The sequence below is a fragment of the Centrocercus urophasianus genome, unplaced genomic scaffold, assembly GCF_019232065.1.
Source record: "Centrocercus urophasianus isolate 14NV4802_14NV808 unplaced genomic scaffold, USGS_Curo_1.0 seq_17, whole genome shotgun sequence".
Classification (NCBI taxonomy): Eukaryota; Metazoa; Chordata; class Aves; order Galliformes; family Phasianidae; genus Centrocercus; species Centrocercus urophasianus.
In genome coordinates, this window is record NW_024884722.1 from 26,595,999 (window position 1) to 26,623,786 (window position 27,788).

At 45.1% G+C, this 27,788-nt stretch overlaps 1 protein-coding gene across 1 annotated transcript in view; it reads right to left on the reverse strand.

Moving 5' to 3' along the window:
- The window catches only part of ARID5B (AT-rich interaction domain 5B), a 121,580-nt gene that overhangs the window by 80,512 nt on the left and 13,280 nt on the right, over positions 1-27,788 (reverse strand). Inside the window, exons 4-5 of the mRNA XM_042818281.1 lie at positions 27,462-27,750; positions 18,700-18,925 (exon numbers count right to left, since the gene is read on the reverse strand). Of these exons, the coding sequence (XP_042674215.1) occupies positions 18,700-18,925; positions 27,462-27,750 (515 nt within the window). The remainder of the gene's footprint in view (positions 1-18,699; positions 18,926-27,461; positions 27,751-27,788) is intronic.

Consider the following 27,788-nt stretch of genomic DNA (forward strand, 5'->3'; position numbering starts at 1 on the left):
AAACAACCTCCCTAGAGATGTTTCGACTTGCTTAAGGCCACCGAATGAGTCACGGAGCTTCAGTCTCAGCAGGCCTGGCTCCCAGGCCTGGGTTCGGACCGCTCACCAGTGCTCCTTCACCAATGCAAGGGCAAAATCTTCACTTCAAATGTGGGCTGAGCGGGGAAGGAACATCAGAGAGGGGTGGCAGCCTGGGAAAAACATTCTCTGGGAAGGGAGCTTCCAGAAGAATGATGAAACAGAGCCTGGTATCTACTGAGTGCCAGACATCAAATCTAGGGCAAGGCGAGATGAAAAACACTCTGATATGAAAACGTAGGAGTTTTTGCTACCTACTCTATTCAATCACTGGGGGCTGTTTATTGTGACTTGTGACTACCACTAATGTCAGATAAATGGTTTTAGGTTCTTAATTTCTAGCATAGCCATGAGTTAACACAGAGTTCCACAGGATGCATACAGGTAAATCCCTGGAAAAAGGAACGCACAGTGTCAGCATCACAGCAGTCACTCCTCACTTCAGCTTTAAAAAAAAACCCTTAATTTTTGCTTCCACAGTGCTAAAGGACCAATCTCCAGCTACTATCGGCTATGCAAAACATTACTAATTTACCAGAGGGAAAAAAATTATTTATGCGGTCCATTATCAATCTTAAACGGTGATGTTTAAGCACAAGGCTGATGAACTACATGCAGTATAACGCAGCTGCTTTGCATTTTGATTCCTTTATTTATAGACCACAGCAAATTAATAACTCAAAAATGTTGTTCCAGGCAAAGTAATGGACACACAATAAAACTATTCATTTCCTCAAAGGTCACTCTAGGAGAAGCATACATTGTTTAGAAGCCTACCAACAACGCTATTGTTCCGAAGAAAAGTGAAAATACATAATAAGCAGTTAGTGCACATATCTGCATTGGAGACCCTAGGCTAATTTAAAGTGCAATCTTAAGGCAATCAATCATACTCTAAAATTACTTCATTTTCCAAACTGTTTACACTTTTTAAGTTACAAATCCACTTTCTGCTATTTCAACTCACGATTTACAGCTCCAGATTTAGCCTGCCTTGGCTTGCTGCCAAGCGCTAGTCATGAGGGAGCTAATGATCTGAACAGATCAGCGTTTTATAATGGAGAAAAGCGCATGTAAATTTCCAGTATGTCTGCAAGTAATCAAGGCATGCTGACTATAAATGAGGCGGCCTGAAATTTATTTTAGGAGAAATATCTTAAAGCCGCACTTTTTATCCCGGCCAAGAAAGAAACAAAAGAAAATCTCTTTTTAAAAGGTACTCCAAGATTATTCAAAATTATTCTAAATGAAAGTGCTACACAAACAATATGTTAAAGAACAGTACAATAGCTGATTTCCTTTAGTGTTTCTATCTTGGCCAGATCATATCCTTATCACGGCAAGCTGGAACATTAAACTCTCTACTTCATGGAATCAAAACACAAGAGTGCTTCATATTACATTATAGAAAAATGAGCCGTTCCCTACAAACAAGGTCAGATTTCTGGAATGCCAAAGGTCTACATTCAAACAGAGCCGGGAGGAGGGGAGGCTCTGCCCACTCCACTCTCTGCAAAACAGTGGGAAATGAGACCCAGCAATCTAAATGCGTTTTAATAGCCAAAATGCTAGAAAGAGAACAAGAAGTCTCTCGGGAGACGATACTTACATTAAGCATGATCTTTATTGTTTCATTACAGCGGCATAGCCAAATAATGACTTTGTGTTACTGTACAAATAATGCCGGATCCTCATTTTCTAGCGGAAATAATTACTCTATTCTATCATATTCTGTTTACCATCAGCTACACGCACGCTCCCCCTTGCAGGCACAGCGCAGTGGTAGCTTTGGGGCCAGACTGAGAAAAGTTTTAGGCTTTTCCAAGTCTTTAAAGGCTGTACGAAGGAGGCATATTCTGACCCAAAAGCAGCTTTAAGAATGGAGCTATAAATATTCTTGTATTGTACTTTGTGAAATTCAATCCATCATGATGGATATTTCGGTTATAACATTATTACATGCCTAAACTCAATTGTATAATTGCATAGGGCCAGAAACAATAAGCTGGCATCGCTTTGTTACAGCATACTACAGCTTTAAAATACCTGTAATCATAAATCAGCGTAATTATTTGAAGTACTGTCATGAAGCAGAGCAGAAAAAGAAAAATTAAAATAAACTAGCTGGTAGAGACTCTCAGTGCACTTTCTACAGATCAGAGAGCTTTGGTGGCCTTAGCTCTCACCACCACTCCAGCCAGGCAAGCCTTTCTTTCCACACAGCCTGGACAGGCACCCAAAGCAGCTCACTGCCCCATAGCTTTCCCACAGCAGCCACAGCATCGAGGCAGACTGCGCCTTGGTTCTTCGAGAGGCAAAAATCCCTGAAGATGGCTGCGGCCCTTCTTCCCTCCCAGTACCCCACATTACACAAGGGCTCTCCAAATCTCATCCCTGCCCCCCGCCAGCCATGCCGAATTTCAGGCTCACTGGAGGCACTGGGCTACAGCATGACTGAAGTTAATATTAAAACATGGATTCCTCCCACAGCTTCACTGAAAAGCAACATCGAATTCACAGGGACGAAGATCTCCACAATCTTTCCTGTTCTGTTCTCCTTGCTGCTTTTAAATCTCTAGTTCCCTTTATTTTTTTGTGATCTCCACAGATCTCAAAGAATGTACTTTGTTGCTTTTGATACTTATGTGAAGAATGCACAGTCTTTCACAAAGATGCTCCCTTGGCCAAGCGCTTTCTGACTAGCAGAGCTCAGCAACACACACGCTTGTTGTATACACACACCTACTCACAGTTCCATCACAGACAACTAAGCACACACAATAAATATGACACAGTGACTGGAAGGTGATTAAAAACCTCACTTTGTCAAATACTCAGCTTTCACTATCACACGCTGGGACATCATGAATTGGAAACACAACTGAAAGTAGGTAAGATCTGAATTTCCAAAGTAAGAGGAAGAAAACCCCGTTTCCTTTAAATACATCTACCAGAAGCAAAAAAGAGGGAACAAAAGATCTGGGGGCAGGAGGTAAAACAACTCACAACCTCAGGAAAAACTTCTGAAAGAAAAACGAATGTAAATAAAAAGAAGATATATAAATAAGGGATATGAACAATTTTTGAGAACAAAGTAACTTTTGATATCATCAGAGCCTGTGTCACAGAGTGGCTATTAAGCAGCATAAACATTCATTTTCAGTCCCACTGAGTCACCCAGAAAAGCTGGCTCTCTAAAAATGAGGCCGATGGAGTCTGAGATCCAGCCCTACTTTCCTTTACTCCAACTTGGAATCGTTGTACAGTTACAATGCAGAATGTCAGAATACGGTAAACAGAACTGAAAAAGGGAAAGAAAACAATTTTTTTCCCTACAAGTCAGGTTCAGTGCTTTTGCCTATTAAAGTAACCAAATATGTTTCTCTCTGAAATCAAAGCCAAAAGGCAGCATGCCAGACACAGTTAACAGATAAATCAATGTTCCCGAAGGGCGGGCTTTTTTGTTTTGGGGGGTTTCTGCCTGACAACAATCTTGTGGCAAGCAAACAGAACACCCACTGCACATCTTGTCAATCTACTCACATGAAACAGGAAAGGAAAAGTGAATACTTTCGAAGATCTACTCGCTGTTTGGAAAAACTTCATGTTCTAACCTCTCCGTCAAAGGTCACGGTTTTCGTAACTACAAAGTCTGCAGCCATTGTGAAGCCTCGACATATAGTGTGTAATTGCAGTTAATTTATCACTAAGGTTATTGTATATTAGCTGGGGAGTTTGTAAACACGAATGAATCACAGGTTTCATTTTTGTGTCCCTTACAAACTGGAAGACCTAACAGTTTCCTGTTCCAACATTCAAAATAGTATTGCTTCTATAAACCCACTCCAGTCTCCTTGCCAGCAGTTTCCATTTAATTAAACTGACAGCAAAACAGGGCCCTTACTAATGTGTTCCAGACCAGTTTTCCTTCAATGTAAATTCTCAGGCATGAAATTACATCTGAAACAGACACAATAATCCCTCTATATCTTAGTCAGAAGTTTAATCTATACTAAAATAACATTTTCTTTGTCTATATTGAAATGTGCTTTAGAATTCAGTGATCTTTTCTCAGTTGAAGTTCAGGGAATTATTTAACTTCCATTCACCCTACAGTCAATTCAGAATTTTCTTCCGGCCTGCAATTTATACATTCATTGTTGGTTTCTAGGCCACGGGCGGCAAAATGATCTCGTGTGCAAGAAACCAGACTCAGGTCAGGCTTCAAACTTTTACTTTCTGGGAGTGCAACAGGCTGGTGGCATGAGAAAACCAGTCTGCAGCTGCTTGAAGCCAGCTAACTTCTGTGAGCTAGCAACCTGATCTTTCACACAGATCCTTGAGTCAACTAGCTGTAAAGAAGGAAACTGATGAGATTTGTATGTACCTTCAATAAAATGAAGGTGGGGTTTCTTGTTTGTTTAATGGTCCATAACGTTTTCCTCGTCTAGTCAGTCCTGTCAGTGCAACACTGATGCACAGATACCCATGGCACCCAGGGAGAAGGGAACATGCACAAGAGCAGTTGTTTATCTCCTGGGAACTACAGGGTTCATGGTCATCAGCTCAATGAACTGCAGCACAACACATTTACGCCAGGCCTAAGTGAGATGGGGATCTCCGAGATACACAGAGCATTTCACTCCTGGCTCACGTGCTGCCTTTTTCTGTGCTGGTACCAGGACAGCCAGGGGACACCACAGCCACCAGCAATTCAAGCCTGAAATAGCAGAGGACTTCGAGAACCTGGGATGGATGTGTCCAGAGTAAAATCTGGAAAAGCTGCAATTAGTAGAAGGGCAAATAATTGTTCTTTACTCAATGAAGGCAGTGTGTGTCACAATGGGGACCTCACTGCAACTGCCAAGCCACACCTTTTCACTTGATAGGACAGAGAAGCTTTATCTCTGTCAGTTACACGGTGATTGCAAAAACACTCTCCAGGCTTGCTGCCTGACCTTGCAGCCAAGTCCATGCTATGATACTGCAGAGAAGCTGCTCTGCCTTGCTGCTCTGTGGGCTCCTGCTACAGGACACTGAGCCAAGCCTTGCTGCTGCAGGTCTCCGAGCTCAATGGGAATGGTACAGCATTCAGCCAGTAACACCTAAAGCCACATCAGGACAGACACACTGTGGCAGGATGGCTGAGGTTCAAATGGCTTAGCAGTGACTGTCATCTCAACTTTTTCATCCTGGAAAGGATTCTGGCAATTACCTTCTGATGCCAACTATGCTTTCCAAAGGTAGGTAGGCACACTGATCTAAAAGGGCCTGAAGTCATCTCAAACACAGATTCGGAGTGAAGTTTTAGCACCACCAAGTTTTGGCAACAAGCTGTATAGATGAGCTCAGATACAGGTACATAAGCACTCTTTTTCTGGCCTTGTCCTACCTGTGACACTCAGCACAACGTGTGCCCAAGACTTCATGTCCCGACAACTTGAAATAGAATGGAAATACGATGACCATATGAAGCACAAGCAACAAAACCACTGTTTAAGATAAGATAAAACTAAACCACATCTTTTTCCAAGTCTTCTACTTGCCCAGTGAAAACTCTGCAAAATCTCTGTCACGTTCCCAACAAAAAATACCTTCTGCCAAAAAAGTGCTCCATGATTTTAAGTAAGAAATTTGTCATGTACCCAGTATTTATGAATGACGCTTTTGGACTCAAAACGTTTTCAGAGCCCTGACAATATAATTTCTACATACTGTTGTCACAGTCTTGTGCAGTGGAAGACAATGGCTAGTCATTAGCTTGATTAGAAACCCTCTCAGCAGCTACTGTTCTTCCCTTTCCTTGAGGAACCCTCCTTCTAGAGACAACACTCACCAAGCATTCTCCAGATAAAAAGCAGGTAAAGCACTTGTAACTTCTAGGCTGACTTTGCAAGGCGACGAGGGGCAGAAGGGTCTAACAGAGTAGCAGCTTTTCTTCATCTTGTGCTTCCCCTGGCTGACAGAGGAAGCCATGAGATACTGATGCGTACAAACACCCTGCACGATTGGCCAGAAATGAGGAAAAGACTTTTCATATTCATTTATACGTATTCGTGAATGTGTGATCAGTTAAAAGTCTGCCAATGACTACCATTGGCACAACACTACCATTTCTGCCACAACAGGTGAAAAATGCTCCTACTCCATTTGTGCAAAAATGCTGGACTTATGTTATCAAACACACAAATTCTTGTCCACCCTCCTTTTCTCCTGCACTCCCCGCCTTCAAAATAGTGGAGATGAAATTGGCCTCATTTCCTGTAAATTTCATTTAGACCCAAATGTTCTTAAGTATGTTGTCAGGGGATATATTTTAAGGCTGTTACATTCACATCTGATCTCCTACCCTATGCTTTTAAGATATTAAATAGGTTTTACCCAATAAATTACATGTTGCATGCCTTGCAACTGCATGGCATCTGAAATCAACGAAGGCAAAATCCTGGGCCATTCAGTCACTGTACACAAGCCAGAGGGCCCAGTTCTAAACACCCTAAGGCAAAACTGAGCGCACGACCTTCCCCATGCTGCCCCAGGCGGTGCTCCCCCCGGCTCTCCATGCTGCCTCACCTCTTCCTGTCCGCTACGGAGCCACAGTTGGAGACCACAATGGAGCACTGCCTCAGCACCAGGCTTCTCATGTGTCCCCAGCCAGCCTGAAACCTGCAGAAAATGGCAATGACTGCCCCAACACCGAGTGGGATGATGATCCCAGCAGCTCTATTCCTGTTGAGGAATATAATAGCTGGGTAGGAGAAACAAAGCAACTCTCTCTGTCCCAAAAATACTCATGAAGATACACACCATCCTGCCACTCACACTGCTGTAAGTTTTCCTACTGCGCATCATAGCAGCAAGCCCAAGCCCAAGGTACAGCCCTGAATAATCATGCCTAGAAAAAGAAGCGCTCCTTTAACTTTTCATAGAATCATATCATAGAATCATAGAACGGCCTGGATTGAAAAGGACCACAAAAATCATCTGGTCTCAACCCCCCTGCCATGGGCAGGGTCGCCAACCACTACATCAGGCAGCCCAGAGCTCTTCTCCACCTGAGCTGGAAGGCTTCCCTCCACAACCAGGCAGTGGGCAGGGAGGCAGTTGGCAGCAGGGCTCCAGGGGCCGAGCACTGCTGCTTGAGCAGCCCAGCCCACTGCACCACCAGGAGCCTGCCTGGCACATAGCACAGGACCCCATGTTTCATGTTTTGCAATAGCACAGAGACAACAAAGAAAACAAATTTGAGAAACACTGTGGGAAACGCGCCAGTGTTTTAATGAACGCTCCCTTTAGAAATGAAGCCTTTTTTAGCCAAACCACTACGATTTTGTTTTAGTGACTCATACAAATGGATTCTGGATAAGGTTTAAAAACGGGATATTTTCTCTTCTGCATCTAGGTTCACCTCAAGACACGAGAATGAAAACATAGCAGCAGGAATATTAGGCTGGACTTATACTCACCAACAGACACTAAATAGGGATCTACTAAATTTGTAAAGCTTAGCTGAAGTTTCAAATATACAATTCTGAAAATACAATTCCTCCTGAAGTCAGGCTGGGCACAGGTCATAAAACTATAAAAAGATACTTTGTCCCTATAGACCGTGAGAAGCTAATCATTAGCCACCCATTTATAGTGTTTACCTGTTTATTTTGTTATTTTAATATATTTCCGTTGTAGGAGCCCATTCTTTATTTCTACCACATGGGTAAAAATAAAAAGATCCACTGACTCCAGGCAAAATATTTTTAAAGACAAGGACATTTGCCAGATTAAAACCAAACATAAAAACAAAGTGTACATAAATTTCTGTTTGACTACTGTTGGGCATTTGAAATGGCACACGTTTTCTTTGGAAATATTTTCTTCCACTTTCTGATACAAATGATGGTAAAATATGTACCCGGCAGCAAAGCGAGGGAACTAAATTTAAAATGCATAAATGCATTTTCAGACCACTCTTTCATTTTTGCTTTTTTTTTTTAAAAAAAAAACTTTCTTTTTCCAGGGCGAGGGAGGAGGGGGGAGCCCATACTGCTGTACTGAAGTACTGTAAGTTCTTTTGCCTTTTAACAGAAATATGTAAACAAGGTGTATGACTGTAGGGTAATGTTCTAGTCACAAAGCATTCAAGAGCCAGAGTGAAGCTATTTAAAGAATGGAGTATTCAATTCCTGAGGCCAGATGCTAGTATAAATACGAAACTATGTTCACACTGCAGATTAAATTATTTTTAGTTTCTCCATTTCAACTGCCAAAATTATTTGGTTGCGTTTTGCTTCGGTTTTTTTTTTACACTACATCACAGAACTTATGGGGCCACTTTTGCAAGTTTCTGAACAAGGGATTACGTACACAAGCACACAAGGACTTTTTCAGCTATTTTCTCTGTGCAACCAAAGTGGAAGTGTATATTGACATACATTGGGTCACTTAGGGAGTAAGAAAATTAAAAAATGGAGCCGAAACATTTGAGATTCTTGATGTAGACTTTTATAGCACCTTATCATTTAATTTTCATCCCATAAAGCTTTTAATCTGGAAATACTCTGTGTGGAAAAAAAAGTGGAAACTGTGGTTTTAAAGTAATTTAAGAGAAAAACATGCATAAAGACAGCATTACACACTGTCTACTGGGTTTGCCAAGAGAGCTCACCAGATACTGCTAAGAATAACAAGTTGAAGTCATCAGTAATTAACTGAAACCCAAATAATCAATAATCCCGTGACCCTGCCACAGCAAGAACACACTTGAGTCCAAGAAGGACAGACAAGGCAATGAACCGGGGGTGCTGGAAATGCATACAGGCTCAGTGAGAAGCTGGGTGAGGACCTACTGTTGACACATGCCACAGCCTACACATCACCTTCGAGGCTGACAAGGACTCCATCCTGCTGATGACCACCACACTGTTGTCATATTTTTGGTCCTGTAATTATCTTTGCTTTGCTTCACCAGCCGGCAAGAGTGGAAAGCCCAGGCTGCATCGCCAGGTCTTGACCCATCTGCGGCTGTCAGGGGGATTAGCACAGCAAGACACAGAATGCAGAGCAGGAACTGTGCTGAGGGACATCAGCTGAGTCCCTGCCCACTGCAAGGTGCACCACAGCGCTAGGAACGCACCAAGGAAGGTCTAGATGTAAGGCCAGAAGCATCAGTCTCCAAGAAGGATGAGCAGAAACCATAGCTTGGTCAGTAGAGAGACCTCCTGCAACACTAAGGAATGTGGAATTACTGAGCAGACTTGCTTTGCCCTACGTTGAACGTGCATATTTTGCTGATGACTTACCAGAAGGCTGAGGCTAGCAGCACAACACAGCTGGCTGGAGGAAGGCACAGGGAGGGGAAGGGTCCTGTGGAACAGGGCTGCAGCCCATCTAATATCGGGATGTGTGAGCAGACACTAAGTACCTGTGGAGGCCCTGTCACCGCCCCGGCTCAGGAAGGCAGGGGACACCAGGCTTCATTACAAACAGGCGACACAGGACATGCTGAAAGCTGAACATGCTCTTGGCCCCAGTTCCTAATTAACTGCTCTTATCAGCCCCAGATCTGGCATCAGAACAGCGAAGCCTCTTTTCCACAGACGGGCTGACAGTCTCAGCCTTCCTGGGCATTTACAACATACTTTCAAAATATATGAGCCCACACTTGAAAAAAACCTGGGACCGGAACATCTGGGCTTCGGTTGTTTCATTTCTCAGTAATAAAAAGCGGAAAAATGATGCAGCTGTGTCTAAAGTTTGGAAACACATTGGCTACCTTGTCGTACTTTACCTATTTCCCTTCACCAGTCTCATTCACAGGATCAAAATGGGACGTGAGGGACCTGGAGGAGGACAAGAGGGAATGTTTCCCACTTCTTTTTTTTTTTAATTTCCAATCTGTTATAGGATCCTTGAATTGTACAACACAGAGGGATCCATTCCACTCATGGCACACGTGTGTAATTCCTCCTGGCACTAATGGGAATGGCAAACATGCTGCGAGAGAAGGATCGCTCCCTAATACTGCAGCAGTATGAACAAGGCTGTAAATACACCTCAAGGTTCTGGTAACATTAGAAACCAGACTAGTATCTTTCTCATGGCTTATTATGATATCACCAAATCCCCTCCATGTATTTATAGCCCTGTAATTCAAAATTATTCCAGGTCCATAAATGTTTTTGGCAACTGAATGTAGAACTGACGCTATTATTTCACATATTATGGTACTGTCCGTGAATGTTAAATTTATTTCAGCGGAGGCTCCTGGAGTTCATTCATCAGATATTTTACGCCACTGTTCTTTTAATGATTCATTTATCCTTAGTAATATTTGTGTTCTGAAGAGTGGCGTCTCCAGCCGACAGCACAATGCTCTGCTGAATTATCTTCTTCTCTCACAGCATAACAAAGTGGAGCACAGTCAAATTGAAGATGGCCTTTAGTACACTGTCAGAACAATACTGCTTACCGAGCATATCCAGACACATTTCTCAAACCACATGTAATGCTCTGGCTGCCAACATGCTCATAAAGTCATTAACCAGCATCTTAAAATGAGGGTGTGATACATATATTTAAATGTTTAGGAAAATCAAATGTGTGCTCTGCTAGAAGCTTATTTTGAAATTCAGCTTCCACATCTATCAATTATGCAGCAGCGTGCATATGGAAAAATTCACCTTGATTTTTCACAGGCTGCTAAAATATACTCCTGCTAAAATAATACGCATTATCTATCACTAACAGAAGCTTCTTTATAGTGTTAAGTATTTGTCCTTCACAATATAACAGAGAAAGAAAGACCTAAGCTCAAGGTTTACAGCGCCGATGATTCGTTTTTACAAGCAAATTACGATTAGCAATAAAATTAAGGAGGAACTTATTTCACATGGTACAGATTGTACTGAACAAAGTAAACAAAGGTGATGCCGCAATGCTTTCCCATGTAAAACCTACCCAGTTACACGTTTTCTAAACACCAGCTTTCTCTGCCTCCCGTGCCCACAAAGTGCACTCCTGTTAACACACATACTGGGCTTAACCCCTTCCTGCCCAGGAATCCTCAGCTATCAGTGGCCTCACCCACATGCACTGCCATGCCAGCAAAGGCAAGCAGGAACCAACTTAACCACAAGCACTATGCAGTCACAGCATTGACACTTAAGAGTCTTCAAACTGGGTTTAAACAGAGCAAGGATGCCACAGCTGCCCTCTTCCCCTGCATAAAAAGTTGTTGAATGAAGTCTGGCTGTCCTCTCTCTCTCAGCACGGGATGGCCTTCCAGCACTGCTGGGTGTAGCAGCACCCATGGAAGGGCCAGAGCATCTCAGCACGGCAGCATGGGCAGCAAGGGAAGCACTTCAGGGTGGGGTAAGGACAGCTTCCCTCAATGAATGGGGTGCACAAATCAAGACAAACGTGAGGCTTCACTTCCCTGGCTATGGCACAGCGGAATTACAGCCTAAGAGAAGAGCCAGGAGGGAAAAAGAGGATGTCCTCCGACGCACATGACCATATCAAAGCACACTGCAGGCATCGAACCAGCAGTCCAGCCAGCAGACATGGCACCAGGAGGAGAGTGCCAATCATCTCCCTCCGTGGCACTGGGCACGGCACATGCAGGGACTCAAACAATGCAAGTCCCAAACTGGGGCCCTCTGGGATCCAGAAACAATATGGGCAGGGACGGAAGTCAGAGAGAAGGCTAGGGAGGAAAACAGCACCCTCCAAAATCAAAAGTGGGAAAAAAAAAAAAAGAATAGAAGAAGGCAGACTCTGAGATATAGTCAGATGCAAACACGGCAGTGCTGCACCGAGAGGCACACGTTTCCAGTTACTGGAACAAAACCTCATGGTCAGTAAGAATTAAATGCAAGATCCAACAGTGACTAGAAGGGAAAAAATCCTGGAGAGCAGACACATGTGGGTTATTACACAGCCTGGCAAGGTCAATCTCGGTGCTAAAAACAGACAAAAATAAAAAAAAGCTGTCAAACATTTTTAAAGGGATACTGTCCCACAATGGCTGCCTTTACACTGCCTGTGAATGGCCTTTTTTTATCTACTTATTCTACAGTTGTGTAGGCCTCTGCTGTTCCATGGAGAAGCTGCACCAAGCCCTTATTAATGGGGCAAACTGCTGCATCTTCAGCCTCAGCAGAATGTGGGGCAATTCCTCCAGTGAATTTTAACTCTTCCCCCACTGCTGTCCCACAGCAGCAATTTCTTCCATTCCACTTCCAAACCAAAGTGCAGTTGCAGGTGGCTGTGCTCCACAACACTGACAAAGTACCCCGTCATTCCAGAACATCACTGAAAACACTGACACAGTGACAGCCGCTATCAGCACAGCCTGATAACTGTGTCAGCCTGCTCCTGCTGCAGGAAGCGTGGGGTGAGCTGCCATTTAGGGGGTACACAGAAAAAAGTTACATGCGATTCTGCTTTTTCTAGGCAAGACTTATGCATTTCAAAGACCAAAACACCCACCTCCTCCACTCCCAGCTGCTCCCAGCCCCCTTTCATAGGAGCTCAAAGTCAGGTCAAGATCTGAAATGAAATTCAAATTTTATCTCATTGATAAAGCACACTTGGGAATTTGAAATACATGATGCTAGAATTCCTTTCAAGAGCCACAAGTGGGTGAGGTTCAACACAAGTCAGTGGCAAAAGAAAAGCTTCCATAGCCAGCACCATGTATTGAAGCGTTCAGAATACCCTCATACACTTCTGTAATGAAACAGGCTGCCCCCAGAGGAGGGAGGAATGAAGAGCACTTAAATCATCTCTGTCGTGCAGCCACAGGAGGACCAGAAAGCTCAGAAAGGCCCCAGGGACCCTGCCAACCCCTCTGAGGGCAGCAGGGGCTGGGGAGACAGGGAACACATGGGGAGAGGGGCCCAAAGGTGCTACAGGGCCACCCAAAATGAAAGGGAGCTCTTATCATGGGACTCTTAGGAGTACTCTTGGCCTCCCAACAGCAGCACCTGCCAGCATTCAGAAGGCAGTCAGCAGCCTATCAGTTATCCTCATCCAACTGGTTAAGAAGTAAAAAATAAACATTTATCTCACCCTCTTTGTGCAAGGCCAAAGTTGCCTGTCTGCTCAGCACCACAGGTTATTCCTAATGCTAAACACTGAAGGTAAATGGCAACTAAAGCAAAGGGAGGCATATGAGCAGAGGAAGGGCCCCACCCAGCACCCCCCTGCCAAGCACTCCTAGCACTGCCCATAGCCTGCAGGTGCTCTTGATTTGCAGCAGCACTGCTGGCATGTGCTAGGCATGGTCCCTTCCCCAGGAGCCATCTTCTTCCACCCAGGCTGCATGGAGCACGACACCAAGCCAAGTAATTGCCTCATCTGCAGCAAAAGAGCTCTATCAGTTGGGCTGGTGAAAATGAATGAGAGGTCAGCGTGACCCTGGAGACAAAAGCCAACATAGAGCATGCAAAGGCAGAGAGGGGAAAATGGGATAATGGGACACTTACAGGAGCTTGATCAAAATCAAATGGGATTCAGCCAGGACAACAGGGGCAAGAAGGCAAAAAGAAGAGCAAAAAGAGCAGACAAACGAAGCAGGAAAGAGAGTTGGAGGCATGACCCAAAACAGCTGTACTTCGAATGGTCAATCATCAGCCGGTCAGAAATTATTGGATCCAGTTAAGTCAGGCAAGCCTGAATTCAGCAGCACCTGACAATGAACAAGGAAATCTCCAAGAGTGTCTGAATGCAGCTTTACTGCAGATTGTCAGTACCAATAATACTACGGATTGCCTATATTATGTCCTGACAGTCTTCATCTGGAGAAGACGTCCCAATTACAATGGTAAGTGAATTCAGAGGGTCACGCGCTGTTCCCTTTGGTTCTCCCTCGCTGGACCCAAACTAACACACGAAGACTGCACAAAACCCCCTTAGTAAGCACCAGTACTTGCTCATCCCCATCACTAATGCCATCAGTACAGGAATAGGATAGCCCACAGGGTGCCAATCATCATCCATACTGGCACGATAAAGCCAGTATTGTCAAATAGACAAAGAGAGGTGACAGGAGCATGAGGACCAAACCCAGCGCTGTGTCAGGACAGACTCATGCCCCACAGGAATGCCCAATGCTGGCTCACAGTGACACAGCTGGGGGCGTGCAGCTCCCACCTCCCCATCCCGCACAGCCACCGCAGCCCAGCCCAAGGCGGCGGGGCCCGCCAGCACTAAACCCAGCCATTTGCCCTCCGTCTCTACTCTCAATTTCAGCTCTGACTCCTCTATCTTTTATTCCTTTTTCTAAAGACACATTTAGAGACGAAACCATTCATAACTGCCTATCCACAGACAGTTTGTGGCAGCATAATTGACAATGAGTCTGCAGCAAAAATGAAAATGCTGTTTTAATAACCTTGGCCTAAAATACATTCTGTTGTATGCCTCAAAGGGTTTCAATGAAAAGTCAACCTGTATAGACATATTTTCTTGGCTTAAACAACAATCCAAAGCATATAAATGTAGTCCAACTATAATGACATATTTATAGGCCAATAAAGCTTACACTGCAGCTTTCATACTTCACTTAAAGGAAGTCTGTAAGAAGCGGTGTTATATAAAATAATTTGAATTTTTGTCAAACTATAGCCCAAGGAATACAAATATGCAACTTTGCCGTATTTAACTGATAGTGTTTACATTGCTTAGTTGCTAAAAATTTTGTAAAATGAAATAATCCCTCACTTGGTTACTTCCCACTGGTTTACCAAATATGGATATACAAGTCCATTTATTACAAAGAAAAATCCCCTAAATGATTCTGGAGACAAAAATAAATAACTAGCAACCTTAGTAGTGAATGATTTAATCAGACCAATTCTTCTGGAAAAACAGGTTCTCATGTTCATTATGAATAATACATTCCTGAGCAACTCTATTTTTATATGCTGCATTGTTTTTCTTTATTTTTCCCAACATTTGAAAGAAATATTCAGAAAGCTATGAATAGACTTAAGACATAAACTGCTAGCATTCAATATTGGCATATTTGTAGAGAGGGACAGAATGTATAACATAAATAGCTCAAAATGCAGAAATAATTCTTAAAAATAATTTCTCAGGTTGAAATGTTGAAGCTCAGAAAAAAAGCCGTTATAGATCTGCTGTATTTAACTCACTAACTCCTAAGTCCTAAGGAAAAGTCCTGCATAATTCACTAGTGATAAAACAATGGCATTTTATAGAGAAAAACATTACTGGGGAAAAAAAAAAGGAGAAAAAAGAAGGAAGGAAAAGAGAAAAAAAGAGAAGAAAAAAAGAGACGAGGGAAAAACAGACTAGGAAAGAAGTAAAAAATAAGAGAAGAAATTGAGACAGAGCTACATAATTTGAATTAGGGTCAAGTCTGAGTTATAGGTGCACAGCTTCTCTGGGTTATGGATTAACCAGCTGTCAACTAATTTTTGTCTAATCAAGTGCCACACAGCATACCATACAATGTAGAAGCTGCTCGTATACCAAGGTTCCACTCTGCCTGGCTATTGTGTAAAGCTGCCCTGCTCCCCAGCAATGTGTTTAATTAAGTACCTTCTCACAGTGCCACTCCCTTGGTTCCGTATCAGTCATGTTTTCATTTCATACAGGTTATTTCACCCTTCACCACTTCTTGTACTACATGAAACTGATTTTGTTTCTTGTGTAAAGTTTTTTTTAAAGACTTTAATAGGGATATAATTTCCTATTACCCTCTACAGCTTGGTCCAAAAACATCTAGCAAGAAAACTTTCAGAATCAACTTAATTTTATAGGATTTTTCTGTAATGGAAACATGCTATTTTATAGGAAAAAAAGGGGATCCAGAAGATCACTTTATTTATCTATGCCTTTTCAACACCTGGTTCAGCAGCTTCCTTGTCTACAGCCAGGGTTAAACACGGGTGTCACCAGCAGCTTTGTGTATGGCCTGCCAGATTAGTGCAAGAACGGATCTGTTGCTTTCAGACCTTCCATACAATGCTGCCCCATTGCAGCATCGTGAAGAACCTCTCTGCAAAACGTCTGAATGGGCACAGCACGGAGAGTCTGACCAGAAGGGGAACAGAACTGTGGTAGTGGGAAGTCATTGACACACAGGAGGTGACCACTCCACTTGGGCTGACTGACTTTGCTAAGGCGACTGTGCTGATGCTCACAGCTGAGGGACCTTCACACAACAGCCCACCACACTCACAGTTTAGAGCAGTGCATTCAGACAACAGTTACCCCACCGCATTGTGCGGGAGACCTCATGCATAAGTTACTGCTAGTAAAGCTTTGATCACTGCAGCTGAGCATTGCTACTACACTGGCAAGATGTTCTGCACTGGAAAAGGTCTGCGGGCACATGCCCTAATAGGCAGTAAAACTGCCATTTTGACAGCAGAGAACATACAGCACAGGCAGCTGAAATCCCCATGCCCTGGATGCTGGGCATTATGTTATTGCCTTTACCCAGAGCTGGAGAGATGGCAGTTCTCAGAGCGCAGAATTAAACCTGCTGACCACACCAAATGAGAAGTAAATGTTCTTCACTGGTGGGGCAACACCAGAGCTCACAGGCAGCTTTCAGGATGCAGTGCTGCCTCACAGCGAAGATCACTTTTCTGAGTTTTTCTCAGATCTGGGAAGAAAAATATCCTTAAATTCTTGAGCTTTACCAGCAGTTAAAAATATCCTTATTATTAGATTACGAAATTTCTTGGATTGCATTTCACAGGCTAGATCAGTTATCTATCAACATGCCTGACACTACAAGTCTTACTGAACCCTTGGCTTCACTACTCCTATCACCCAGTTGTGATGAAGAAAATAGTGATCACAGTCAAACATTAACCAAAATACCCTTTTCTACTTTAAAAAATATTAAAAAAAAGGGCCTAACAATAAAGCCAGAGCCACTGACCAAAAATAAGCAACATTAGAACGTAGGTTAACAAAATTACAGCATATACTTTAGATTCCATAAGCATTTAAAGTATAACCCCTACTTTCAAAGGCTTAACATGCAACTATAAGCTTTAGGCTTAAAGATAATTTTCTTTGGCTCCTAGGGTAGATAACAGCAATTTCGCAACTTACCACAAGGGTCTTCTTGATTGTTAAAGACAAAACCAAGAAAATATTAACCCACAACAGTTCAGTCTGAGAAACATTAAATTTCTTTTAACACAACAAACAAACACAAATAAGTGCAGTCTGTAAAGCAGATGCCAGGGCAATAGCAGAGAAAACCACTGCACGTAATCATAAACTAGAAGAAACCACACACAAAAGCCAAGGAAAAGAGAAAGAACTGCATAGGTCTTTTGTTTGTTTGCTTGTTGTTGTTTTTGTTTTTTTTGTTTTTGCTGGAGAAGTAATGAAAAATAAGATCATCGTCCAGTGTTGTACTTTAATCTTCCAACCTACACATCTAATGGTGAATGTGAGATTGACAAAATCACTTCACCGTTTGGTAAGATCAGAAAAACAAGATGCAGAAGATAAATCCTCCAAGACAAATCTACAGCACAGTGTAACTTGGCTTTGGTGCCAACACAGTCATTCTATTAAGACACTGAATCTGGCCTCTTATCTCCTATTCATGTGGTTTCAAAAGCATTTCCTCACATGCAACAGCCTTAACTTTTAATTTCTTACCTTCCAACTCATTACATCCTGAATTTGTCTTTAAACTTGGAACATTTGTTAAAAGTTTGGTGCAGCAGAAAAACGTTCCTGAGATGATAGCTATTACGCATCTGAAGTACTAACACCACAAAAAGGAACGTTTACCAACAGGAAACCTAACTCCTTTGGACCCTGGATCCCCAACACAATTTCAAAGGTCTGATTCATCACAGAGATACAAAAGCAGGCCCAGAGCCGCAATCCTGTTTGCAACCACCCAAAGTATCAGAGGTAGCACCTCTCTCCATAGCAACAGCCAGAAAAAGAAAACATGTCTGCCAAGTGCAAACTACATCCAGAGAACAGAAGGGCACTCGCTGGAGGCCTAAGCTGTACAGCAACATTGAAGATTACAACAAAACACACCAGGCTCAAAAGAAAACACACCAGGTTACAGCGTAGTCTCCAAGGAAATAGTGGACATTTCCTTACCAAACCTGATCCTACAGAGACAGGATAAGCACTAGAAACAGGTGAGACCTTGAGCTTCCAAAAAGGTGAGACAAAAACTGAAAAGCCTTCAGTCTTCCCTTCCATGGGGAGGAGGCCTAGAGAAGATGTGGCACATTCTTTTTCCCATTGTGCACAATTTTCATCTGATCCCAAGGCCTGCACAGCCCCAGGGAAAACCCTTGACGATTTCTTGTGCTTCCATCTTTAGGATTTGAGCCTTACAGTTAAGCTATATTTCTATATAGCAGACAGGTAGCACAGAGTTACATCATGCTCATCTCCTGGAAGCCAAGATGCAGAGTGAGCAAGCCTGCAGTGAGCTCACCACCACTCCTAGCCGTCCAGCTGGGACACCTCACAACCACACCTCTGCCCAAAGTGCAGACGTACCTTGGGAACTGGCAACAGTTAGGCAGACTTCATCTGCCACTGAAGCAAGTCAAACAGAGGCCCTCCCCAGGGCAGAAAGCAAGGGACACTTACCAAGGTCAGCCTTCTCCTTCAGGATGTCTTTGAAGTTCAAGCCGCTATTGAGCGTGGATTGTCTGTATCTCATCAAGGCCTCCTTCTGCCCATTCTTTCCCACATCCATCGGCTTTACCGGCTCAGCCCGGAAACCACACTTCCACTTGGAGAAATCGGACTGGGCCCATTTTGCCAAGTCTTCAAGCTTCACAGTGACTTTCTCTGAAACAGCAATAACTTCATCCTGCAAGAAGCAGTCAAATAAGAATACATGTCATGCAAGGCTCCACAGTGGCTGATAAACTCTTAACGCCAACCACCCCCAACAGGCTGTTGGAAAAGTCTGTCCTGTTGTTGGCAGATTGATTTTCCTGTGATGCAGAATATCTCGTACTTCATTATTCCTCCTACCACCTAGTAGGAAATATTAGTTGTTTATGCAAAGCAAATACAATGTAAAGAGAATTTCTAAGACCAGGGCAATGATCCTAAAAGGCATGTGAAATACAGGTTGCCAAAGCACATTCTGCATAACCGAAAGCCTTGAGGGAAAGTTTGTTTTTTAGGTGCAATTAGCTGCAAATGTAAAAATTCATGGCTGGATGACTAATGGTTATAGCTAGTCCTGAAATAAATGGACTAAGTAAATCTCAGATTCTTGGAACTCTGACTCACCAGAAAATTCCTGTGTTTATGGTACATTTTCCCTTGGCTTACACACAAATACTGAATTTAACTTTTGTCCTAAAAATTAAATAAAACTGTGATGTAATCCCAAAAGAAATACTACATAAATGTTATGTGCTTCCCACCAAAAGAAACTTGCACATTCTCATGTTTCTAAAAACCCTTTTCAAGATCAGAAGAGAACTGTAATTTTTTTCCCTTCTTAAACATACATTCTAAGAAAAGCACTTAAACCTAGTTTAGCCTCCAGAACATATACTTGAATTAAACAGCTCTAATTGCTGAATTTTATCCTTCCAGGAAACAATCAACTCCTCTCAGTTGCGATGAATAAGCAGAATGTTTTAAGCTGACTGTAGTAAGCACGGGCTCCAGAAAGCCTCAAAAAATAAACAAACATACATACATAAATATCCAGGAAGATACACTCCAGATTTTTGTAGTTAAAATAGCAGAAATAATTTATGTTGTAATGAGAGCTGGCTGCCCACCACACCTTGCACTCTGTACATTTCTACTGCTAAGTAAGGTTACAGGTTCTTGAAATAAATAAACCAGAATCCAATTTTCCCCCAAATAAACAGAAGTATTTGCAAAGGGGAGAGGAATTCTTTCAGTTATTAAACAAAGAGAAAAGCACGATTGATTCTCTTTGTGTGTATGTTTTTTTTTTCCCCACTGAGCAAATTCCTCAGGAAATAAAATACTGTTCAATAGAAAAATAAAAAATAAAAATAAAAAAAAGAACAAAAAAAGCTGTATTGTGATAAATTAGACACAACACAAAACAAAACATGAAGGATCTCTTAAAAAAGCAGACCTGATATTCCACTCTCTCATATAATACCAAATTCCTTCATAAGCAGGCGCCTTCATTACATTTACTGCAATAACATGTATTTGGTGAGAAATGAAAGGCATGCTAAGCAAGCTTGTAATAAAATCTTTCCCTTTTATCACTGCACAGTATAAGAGCTTCCCCTGAACAACAAACAATAGCGGTGATGTTTTAAATCTCTGTTTATGACAGACGTCAATACTTTGTAAACAAGTGTTGTGTACTACAAAGTACAATTTCAATGGATGGTTTCACCCAATTTCATTACACCATTCCCTTGAAATTAAGAAAAAAAAAAGCTTAGTTGCTGTGTATTTTATAGCTATTACATGGTGACTAGTAAATGTCAGGATGAAAAACATACACATGTATCTATCTTAGCCTGCCTGCAGACAGTCCAGGCAGCCTGTGGATAAGCCCTCCTTCAGGACGCTGCGTACAGCCACCGCACCATGCTGAACGCTCAACACCAGAGGCATATAGCAGCACTTTTAATAAGAACCTGACTTGGAGATCAGACATGTTTTTGGTTAAAATATTATTTTCCAAATAGCTCTCATGATCGAATGATTATGATTTCAATTACTAGTTTCTTCATATCCTTTCCAAGAACTGTTATGACTAATACTGGCTGGCATACAAAGTAAGCTGAGCAGACAATTTATTAACCAAAAGAAAAGTACAATCACTATTACATCATCAATGAATAAACTTGTTTTTGATAATACAACCTTCATACACATGCACATGATGTGTACAAGGGAAGCAAATAAAAAGGAGAGAAAAGAAGTCCAATGCTGAAGGGTGCCGGGGTGGTCGCCCTTCACAAAATGGCGCTGAGTGCCTGCGCACAGCATGAAGGGCTCACAACAAGGCTGGAGGACAGGCTTCCCCACCACCTTGACACAGCCACATCCACAAGGATGGCAGGGCCCTGTCTGTGGCAGCTCCATCCCTAGGGCCCCAAATGGGCAGGGATACCTGGGAAGAGCGGCTGGCCTCCGGCCTCAGGTCCTGTGGCCAGGCCTCAGGCGGCCATAATGGCGGCCTGTGCCCCAGGCTGCTGGCCAGCAGGGCCTGCCTGTGCCTGCCCACATCAGAACCCCTAACACTGAGCTGCTCCTGATGCTGAAGCCACTGCCGTGGTCCTCCTACTTGTGTGAGGCCCAGGCAGCTCCAGGGCAGGCCGTTTTCCACAGGTGCTTTGCTAACACAAGAGATTACCAGCCACAACAGAGGTCACTCACTGCTCCAACCCCTTGCTTGTGTCTACACGTCTTGCTACCCTTCCACGTCCCCTAAGCACCCCTCCTGATCACTGTGCTCAGATCTGAACAGGGAATGGCACGCAGCTCACCAGACATGTCCCTCCCTCACCATCCGACTCACCAACAGCCACACACTCACCTCTGCAGCCAGTCTAGAGGAGCCCTTCCAATGAGATGACAAAGGCATACAGATGTTAAATAAATAAAAGCCAGGTACGCAGTGACACATGACTAACAAACCTTTAGAAGATTAAAGAAATCTGCTGTATAGCCTTCATGTCATTCATAATTATATCTCTGTGTAAACATGAAAAACCACCCATGTCGCATCCATTGCATATATATATATATATAAACAAAAATCAACTTGTGTATTAGCTGTGCTCTGAAGTTATATGTTTGTGAGGTCTCCATTGCCTGAAAAGTCTTCAATTGCACTTTTTTCCTGCTACACCAAAATGAGGTTTACTAGGGGAAATGGCAAGTGGTGATTCCAGCTCTACTCAGGAGTGGGACTTATCTTGGGTGCCCCTGACAGACACTGGTGCCCAGTGGGAACCTCATTCCTGGCCACATAGTTGTTTAATCACGAAATAAATACTGACTACAGAAATAGGCACTTTTCCCTCTGTTTCCATAAAAGTAAGCGTCTAGTGAGCCTGCCATTGCAGCATATCTTATAGGGCTCCCGAGCAAAGCAGAATACTTCCACTTCTCAAGTGGAAAATGGAGTGATGGTTAAGAAAAGGTGCTAATGCAAACCCTCCTTATCCTTCCCTTGTTCCTGAACGACGCAATCAGATCAGCATTTTCAGAAAAGAAATACAGGGAGAAAGGGACAGTATCTTCTTGAGAGCCGTTATGCTTAAATATTATGTCACTGTTGTCTAAGCAACCATCACGGCTCCTGCAAGCACAGACCGCTGTATTGCCTGACTCAGCAGATGGCTGGAATACTTACATTCAATGAAAGAGGTCAGGTAGTTAGAAGAGCTTAAAGCGGATAATTATTTTTTAGAAGAAATATTAACTCTTACAAGGCAGGGAGTCACAGGGCACTGCAGGGGGGTTGCACATCTCGACCCCACACCCGCATATGCTACATCACAACTTCTCACTCACTTCCAATAATGAGGCAAGATTTGTATTTTAGAGACGCCAAAGCAACCTTAAAAGAATTACGGCAACTGAGATATCTCAAAATTTTGACGTGCTGAGACTGTTTTCACTCCAGCGCTTCCAGAGGTCATTTAAGGAATTCTGGAGGGCAAGAGCGATCCGAACACCTGCTTGGCTGTCTCCTAACATCAAATATGCGGCTTGGAGAGAAAGGGGAGACGCACTGTAAAAACTCTTGCCAATAATTACAGGAGACACCGCATGTCATTTATCTGATCAGTATGATTTGCTTTGGAAAACATCTTCAGCCTTTTTACAGAAACCTTTAGCACAGCAGATAGCTGGGGATGCATATTTTACAACCCAGTACATTGCTGATGAAAACACATTCATCCACAGGAGCAAAAAAAATACAGTGTGACTCTTGCAGGCTGCATTCACTGCAGATAATAGAACTGCGTATTTCATTGGGACATAATGGCCCCCTATTATTTCAGGGTTTTTTTTTGTTGTTGTTTTTAAGTTTTCCACAATGTAGGTGAAAACATCCTTTACGTAACTCACACAACACCACTGCCTGCCCCAGAGTCCTGGCACTGTGCTTTCTGCCAGGCACAAATGATTACTCCTATTCCGCAGATAGGATCACTGAGTCACAGAAAGGTGCATGAGAAGATCCCATGTGTGGCTTGGGCAGGTTAAACTTTCCTTTCCCTTTTCCCTGGTCTGAGTGCCTCGGGTAGTAATGTATCCCCATGCCTAGGCTAGATGGAAGCGTCCTGCCAGATGCTGGGCTAGCAGCTCTGGAGGTGCTGGTGTGCAGGGAGCCACAGTGACCAGCAAGCACTTTGCACCCACAGACCCCAGGGAGAGCCAGAAAAGGGAGATGTGCATGATCCAGGAATCCATCTGGCACATAGGAGAATTTGGAAGAGACCAAAGCAGAACCTCTTGTCTGTTAATCTTTTGCTAATTACTTTAAAGGGCTGTAATGATCTCATTAAACACAGGTGACAGGTATTTCTTCAGCCTCCTGCACTGTTTCCCCAGACTGTGCGCAGCCCTACGAGGCTGCCTGAAGATCCCTCTGATGATGAATGTTGGGTCCCACCCGCTAGTTTTGCCCAAGACCAAACAGAACAGATCAAAACAGAGGGCCAAGCTGAAGCCCCACAAACTGCAATCCTCTCTGTGTCTGTGTAGCTCAGTATTTCCAAAGTGAGACATGCAGAGAGTCCTGGGGCAGGGCACAATGCACCGCAGTGGGATGTGCAGTGGGGGTCTGGTCCACCTGGTCCAGGAACCAGGTGGTGACAGACTCCTCAGGGCAATGGCTGCGAGCAGCCAGACCTGACATTTCTACTGCCTGCTTCCTCCTCTATTTCTCTTTCTTCCCTCCCGCTGCTCCTGAGCAGAGGTTCAAATTGGATTTATATCTGTCACTGCAGATAGAAGTCCTGACCAAAGAGAGAATAGGCTTCAGTCAAAATGTTTTCCCATCAGATAGCTCGCGGACCTCGAAGAGTTGTTTCAGTTCAGGCAAGTTGACAAGCAATTCATTCCTAATTTTGCCTACTACAGTTACAGTACGAAGAGCTTTCCTTGTAGATTACATAATTATATTTTTCTTAACAGGGAGTACATTGCATTAGCAGGTTTAAATTATGCAAGCTTATTCTTTTGTCTTTTGTTGTATTGTGTTCTATTGTACTGGTAAAACAATATGTGCTTTAATTAGCAAATATCTGTAAATAATTTACTTGCTTTTCATGCAGCAGAACAATGGAGCCAATTTTCACATACATCCACTGAGCATGTCTAGTGGGTTTCTTGCCAGAATCTTCCATTGTTCCATATCTGTATCAATCTGCCCATCATTAGCAGCTAACGTTCAACAAATCTGAAAGAAATCAAAGTTTCAGCCCCCAGGAGCACTCCTCAGCCCCTGAAACTCAGGCTGCACTTTGCAAATGAAGATTAGAATATCTAGTAAATGAAAACAAACTATTTTATTATCTGCATAACCCTGGCACCTTCACGTAGAAACATGGACGCCTGCCAAGCACTAAGGTCACTGGATTAATGCCATCAAATGCCGATGTTCATCTGACCTCCTGACTTCTTTTCAGCTACAAATAAAAAGCTCAACTTGGTGTGACGCCACGCATCACGCACGCATCCTGCCTCGGTAGGGTTAAATCTGAGCGTGAACCCACACACACACACACGCGCACACACACACAAAGCAAAAAGCTCTTAAATCAAGAGTGGATGACTGTTCTGAGACTTAAGGCATTGTTATTTTGAATGCGAATGAAAGGGCCAGAACAAGCACTGCAAGAATATTTCAATTATGTATTTCCCAGAACTGCATCTCTGAGCAACTGATGCAAATATTGCTCCCATAACAGCAGAACTTCTTCCTGCACAGAGGCGTAGGGCGCGTGAATCAGAGGGTACTTCTATATTGTACGCATATTGCTGCGATATTATTAAAAATGCAGAATGTATGTACGTGTGGCTCTCCTGAGCAATACAGTAATTATGATTAAGGGACAAGCGGCACAAAAAGAGCCGATTTATCTTACTTGTGCTTAGGAATACTATTGTGTAACTAAGCAACTAAAGACAAAATATAGTCTAATTAATTCACTCCTATGCTTATTTAAAAGACACAATTAGAACATTTTTATTTTCCAGCCTGCGCACTATCTCAGCACGCTTGAGGGTGTACCATGTGAGGCCCATTACTCTCTGAAGACAAGAGTTTAATGTTCAGTGCCACAGATCAGACTGGGAACAGCCACTTCAGGGAGCAGAGTTTCCACAGCCCAAACTGGGAAATTAAGGGAGGAACACAGAAACGTGCTGGGAGGGCTCTGCCTCGAGCGGCCCATCGCACCCAGCAACTGTGGCTAATGGCGAGCAACATGTGCTCCTCCCTGACACTGCTGCCCTCTTTCCCTGCCAGCATACACTGCTGGTGGTGAGGTAAAAATATACACAGTGGATGTGCAGTTACCAAACCTGCAGCATTCTATGACAAATACCATTTCTCCAACACCGCTATGACGGTGTGCTTGATTTTTCAAAGCTGAATTAATCCAAGCGAGTGTACAGCAGGGGCTGACGCTATGAGCATGATTTTCAGGGCACCCTTTAATGGCCGTGAGCCATGTCTGAGCCATGCCATCACCGCCGTGCTGATGGGGACAAGTGTGGTGCACATGCCGGGACGGGGCAGTTCCCGCCCATGCCATCCTGCTGAGCCCCTCACCACAGGGGGGGAGGCCAAGGATGAACCTGCAGCACCTCTGCTCCCTGGGGGAATCTCTCCAGCAGTTCTAGATGGCATGCATGCATGGAGTGACTTCTGTTTTTTTTCCCCAATTAGTCTGAAAATGCAAAATATTGCGAGGGAAATAATTACAGGAAACCAGCTCTCTCCTCTCCTCCGCATGAGCAATGCTTGCTCATGTAAATTACTTGCATGAGTAAGGATTATTCGCAAGGCGAAAAGCATTGCATCAGAGCCCGGTTTGGGAGCGCAGCTGAGACCAACACGAGCTCGTAGTAAACTCGGGCCCTGATGAATGGGCGCCGGGCGGGCTCCCGCGGGCGGCCCAGCGGGGCGGGGGCAGCGGCAGTGACGGTGCGGGGCGACGCAGAGCGTCACATGGCACCGAATGCACCGGGCCAGCGCCGGCTGGGGCTTTTTAGGAACTGCGCCTCGCAGCCAACGCCGCCCTGGATTTGATGAGAGCCGGCTTCAATACGTATTTTCAGCCCTGCCTAATGAATGCCAACAGCTTTGCCACACGACAACATAAAACGTGACGGGCGCTTAGCCCTGGAAGCCCTTCTGCCGGGATCCATCCCTCTGCGGCCCCACTCTGCCCGCGGGGCAGGGGGCTGTGGACCGGGGATGCAATCCCATACCCGCACTTTTGGGACCCGGGCGGGACCCCGACCCCGAGCATCCTCGGGCCTTAAAGCAGGGGCGAAGTTCCCACCGCGGCAGCTGATCCCTCCGCAGGTGACTCCGCGGTGGGACAGGCATCGCGGTGGCACCGCGGCTACGCAGCTCGTTCGACCCTTGCTCCGGGGCCGTGCCCGGTGCCGGCGGCGCCGGGACTGTGCTTAAATCCGTTGCAACGAAATCGGCCTCTACGTCCACGCATCGCCGATGGGCTCTGGCGAGCGGTGCCTTCGGACGTTCCCGAGCGGCAGCGGCCCCGCGCCTCCCCGTAACCCCACGGCAGCGCACATTCCCCCCCCCCCCCCCAGCCCGCATCCTCCGCCGGCCCGGCCCGCTGGGGGCTGTCACACGGCGGGCAGCGGCCGTCCCTGTACGCACGGACGCGGGGCGCGCGGCGGCTCGCGGGGCGCTCGGTTGCCCCCTCCAGGCCCGGCCCGGCCCCGCCGCAGCGCTCTGCTCGCGGACGAGGGCGCGGAGCCGGGACAGCGCCGCGCAAAGTTTCTGCCCTCTCCGCGTCCGGCGCGGCACCGAGATCGCGGGACGCGGGTCCTCCCGGTGCCGCGCTTCGAATGGGAAACCGTCCGCACGGGGCTGAGCGGCGCGGGTGCCACCCTGCCCTAGCCCGGCGGCACGCGCCGCGCGGCACCGGCGGCGTTCGCACGTACCAACGCGCACAGCCGCGCGCCGGGCGCTCCCGCACCGCCCCGCAGGGACCCATCCCGGGGCGCTCCTACCGCGCGGTGCGTGACAGCCGCGCGCCCCCCCACCTCCCGCACACGCGCAGCCCCGGGCACCGCGCCCCCCGCCCGCCACCGCCCCCCGTCCCGTCCCGTCGCCCCGCACGCAGCCCCGCACGCAGGTGGGCCGGGGCCGGCGCCGCGGTTCCCACCTCGCCGTGGTCACTGGTCCGGCCCTGCGGGGTGTCCTCGGGGAGAAAGTAAAGTTTGGCGCTGGAGAGAAGTTGCCGGCTGGTGCGCTCCTCCCAGAGCAGCTGCAGCTCCGCGATGCAGGCGGGCTCCTCCGCGCGGCACCGCACGAAGAAGAAGTCGCCGAGGGAGAGGACCCGCGCCCGGCCGCCGCCGCGGCGCTGGAAGCGGAACGCCCGGTAGAAGACGTAGGGGCCGTGCGAGCCGCACGGGGCGCCGACCCACTGCGGGGAACAACAACACGGCGGCGGCCTCAGCGCAGCCGCCGCGCAGCCCACCGCCGCGTTGTT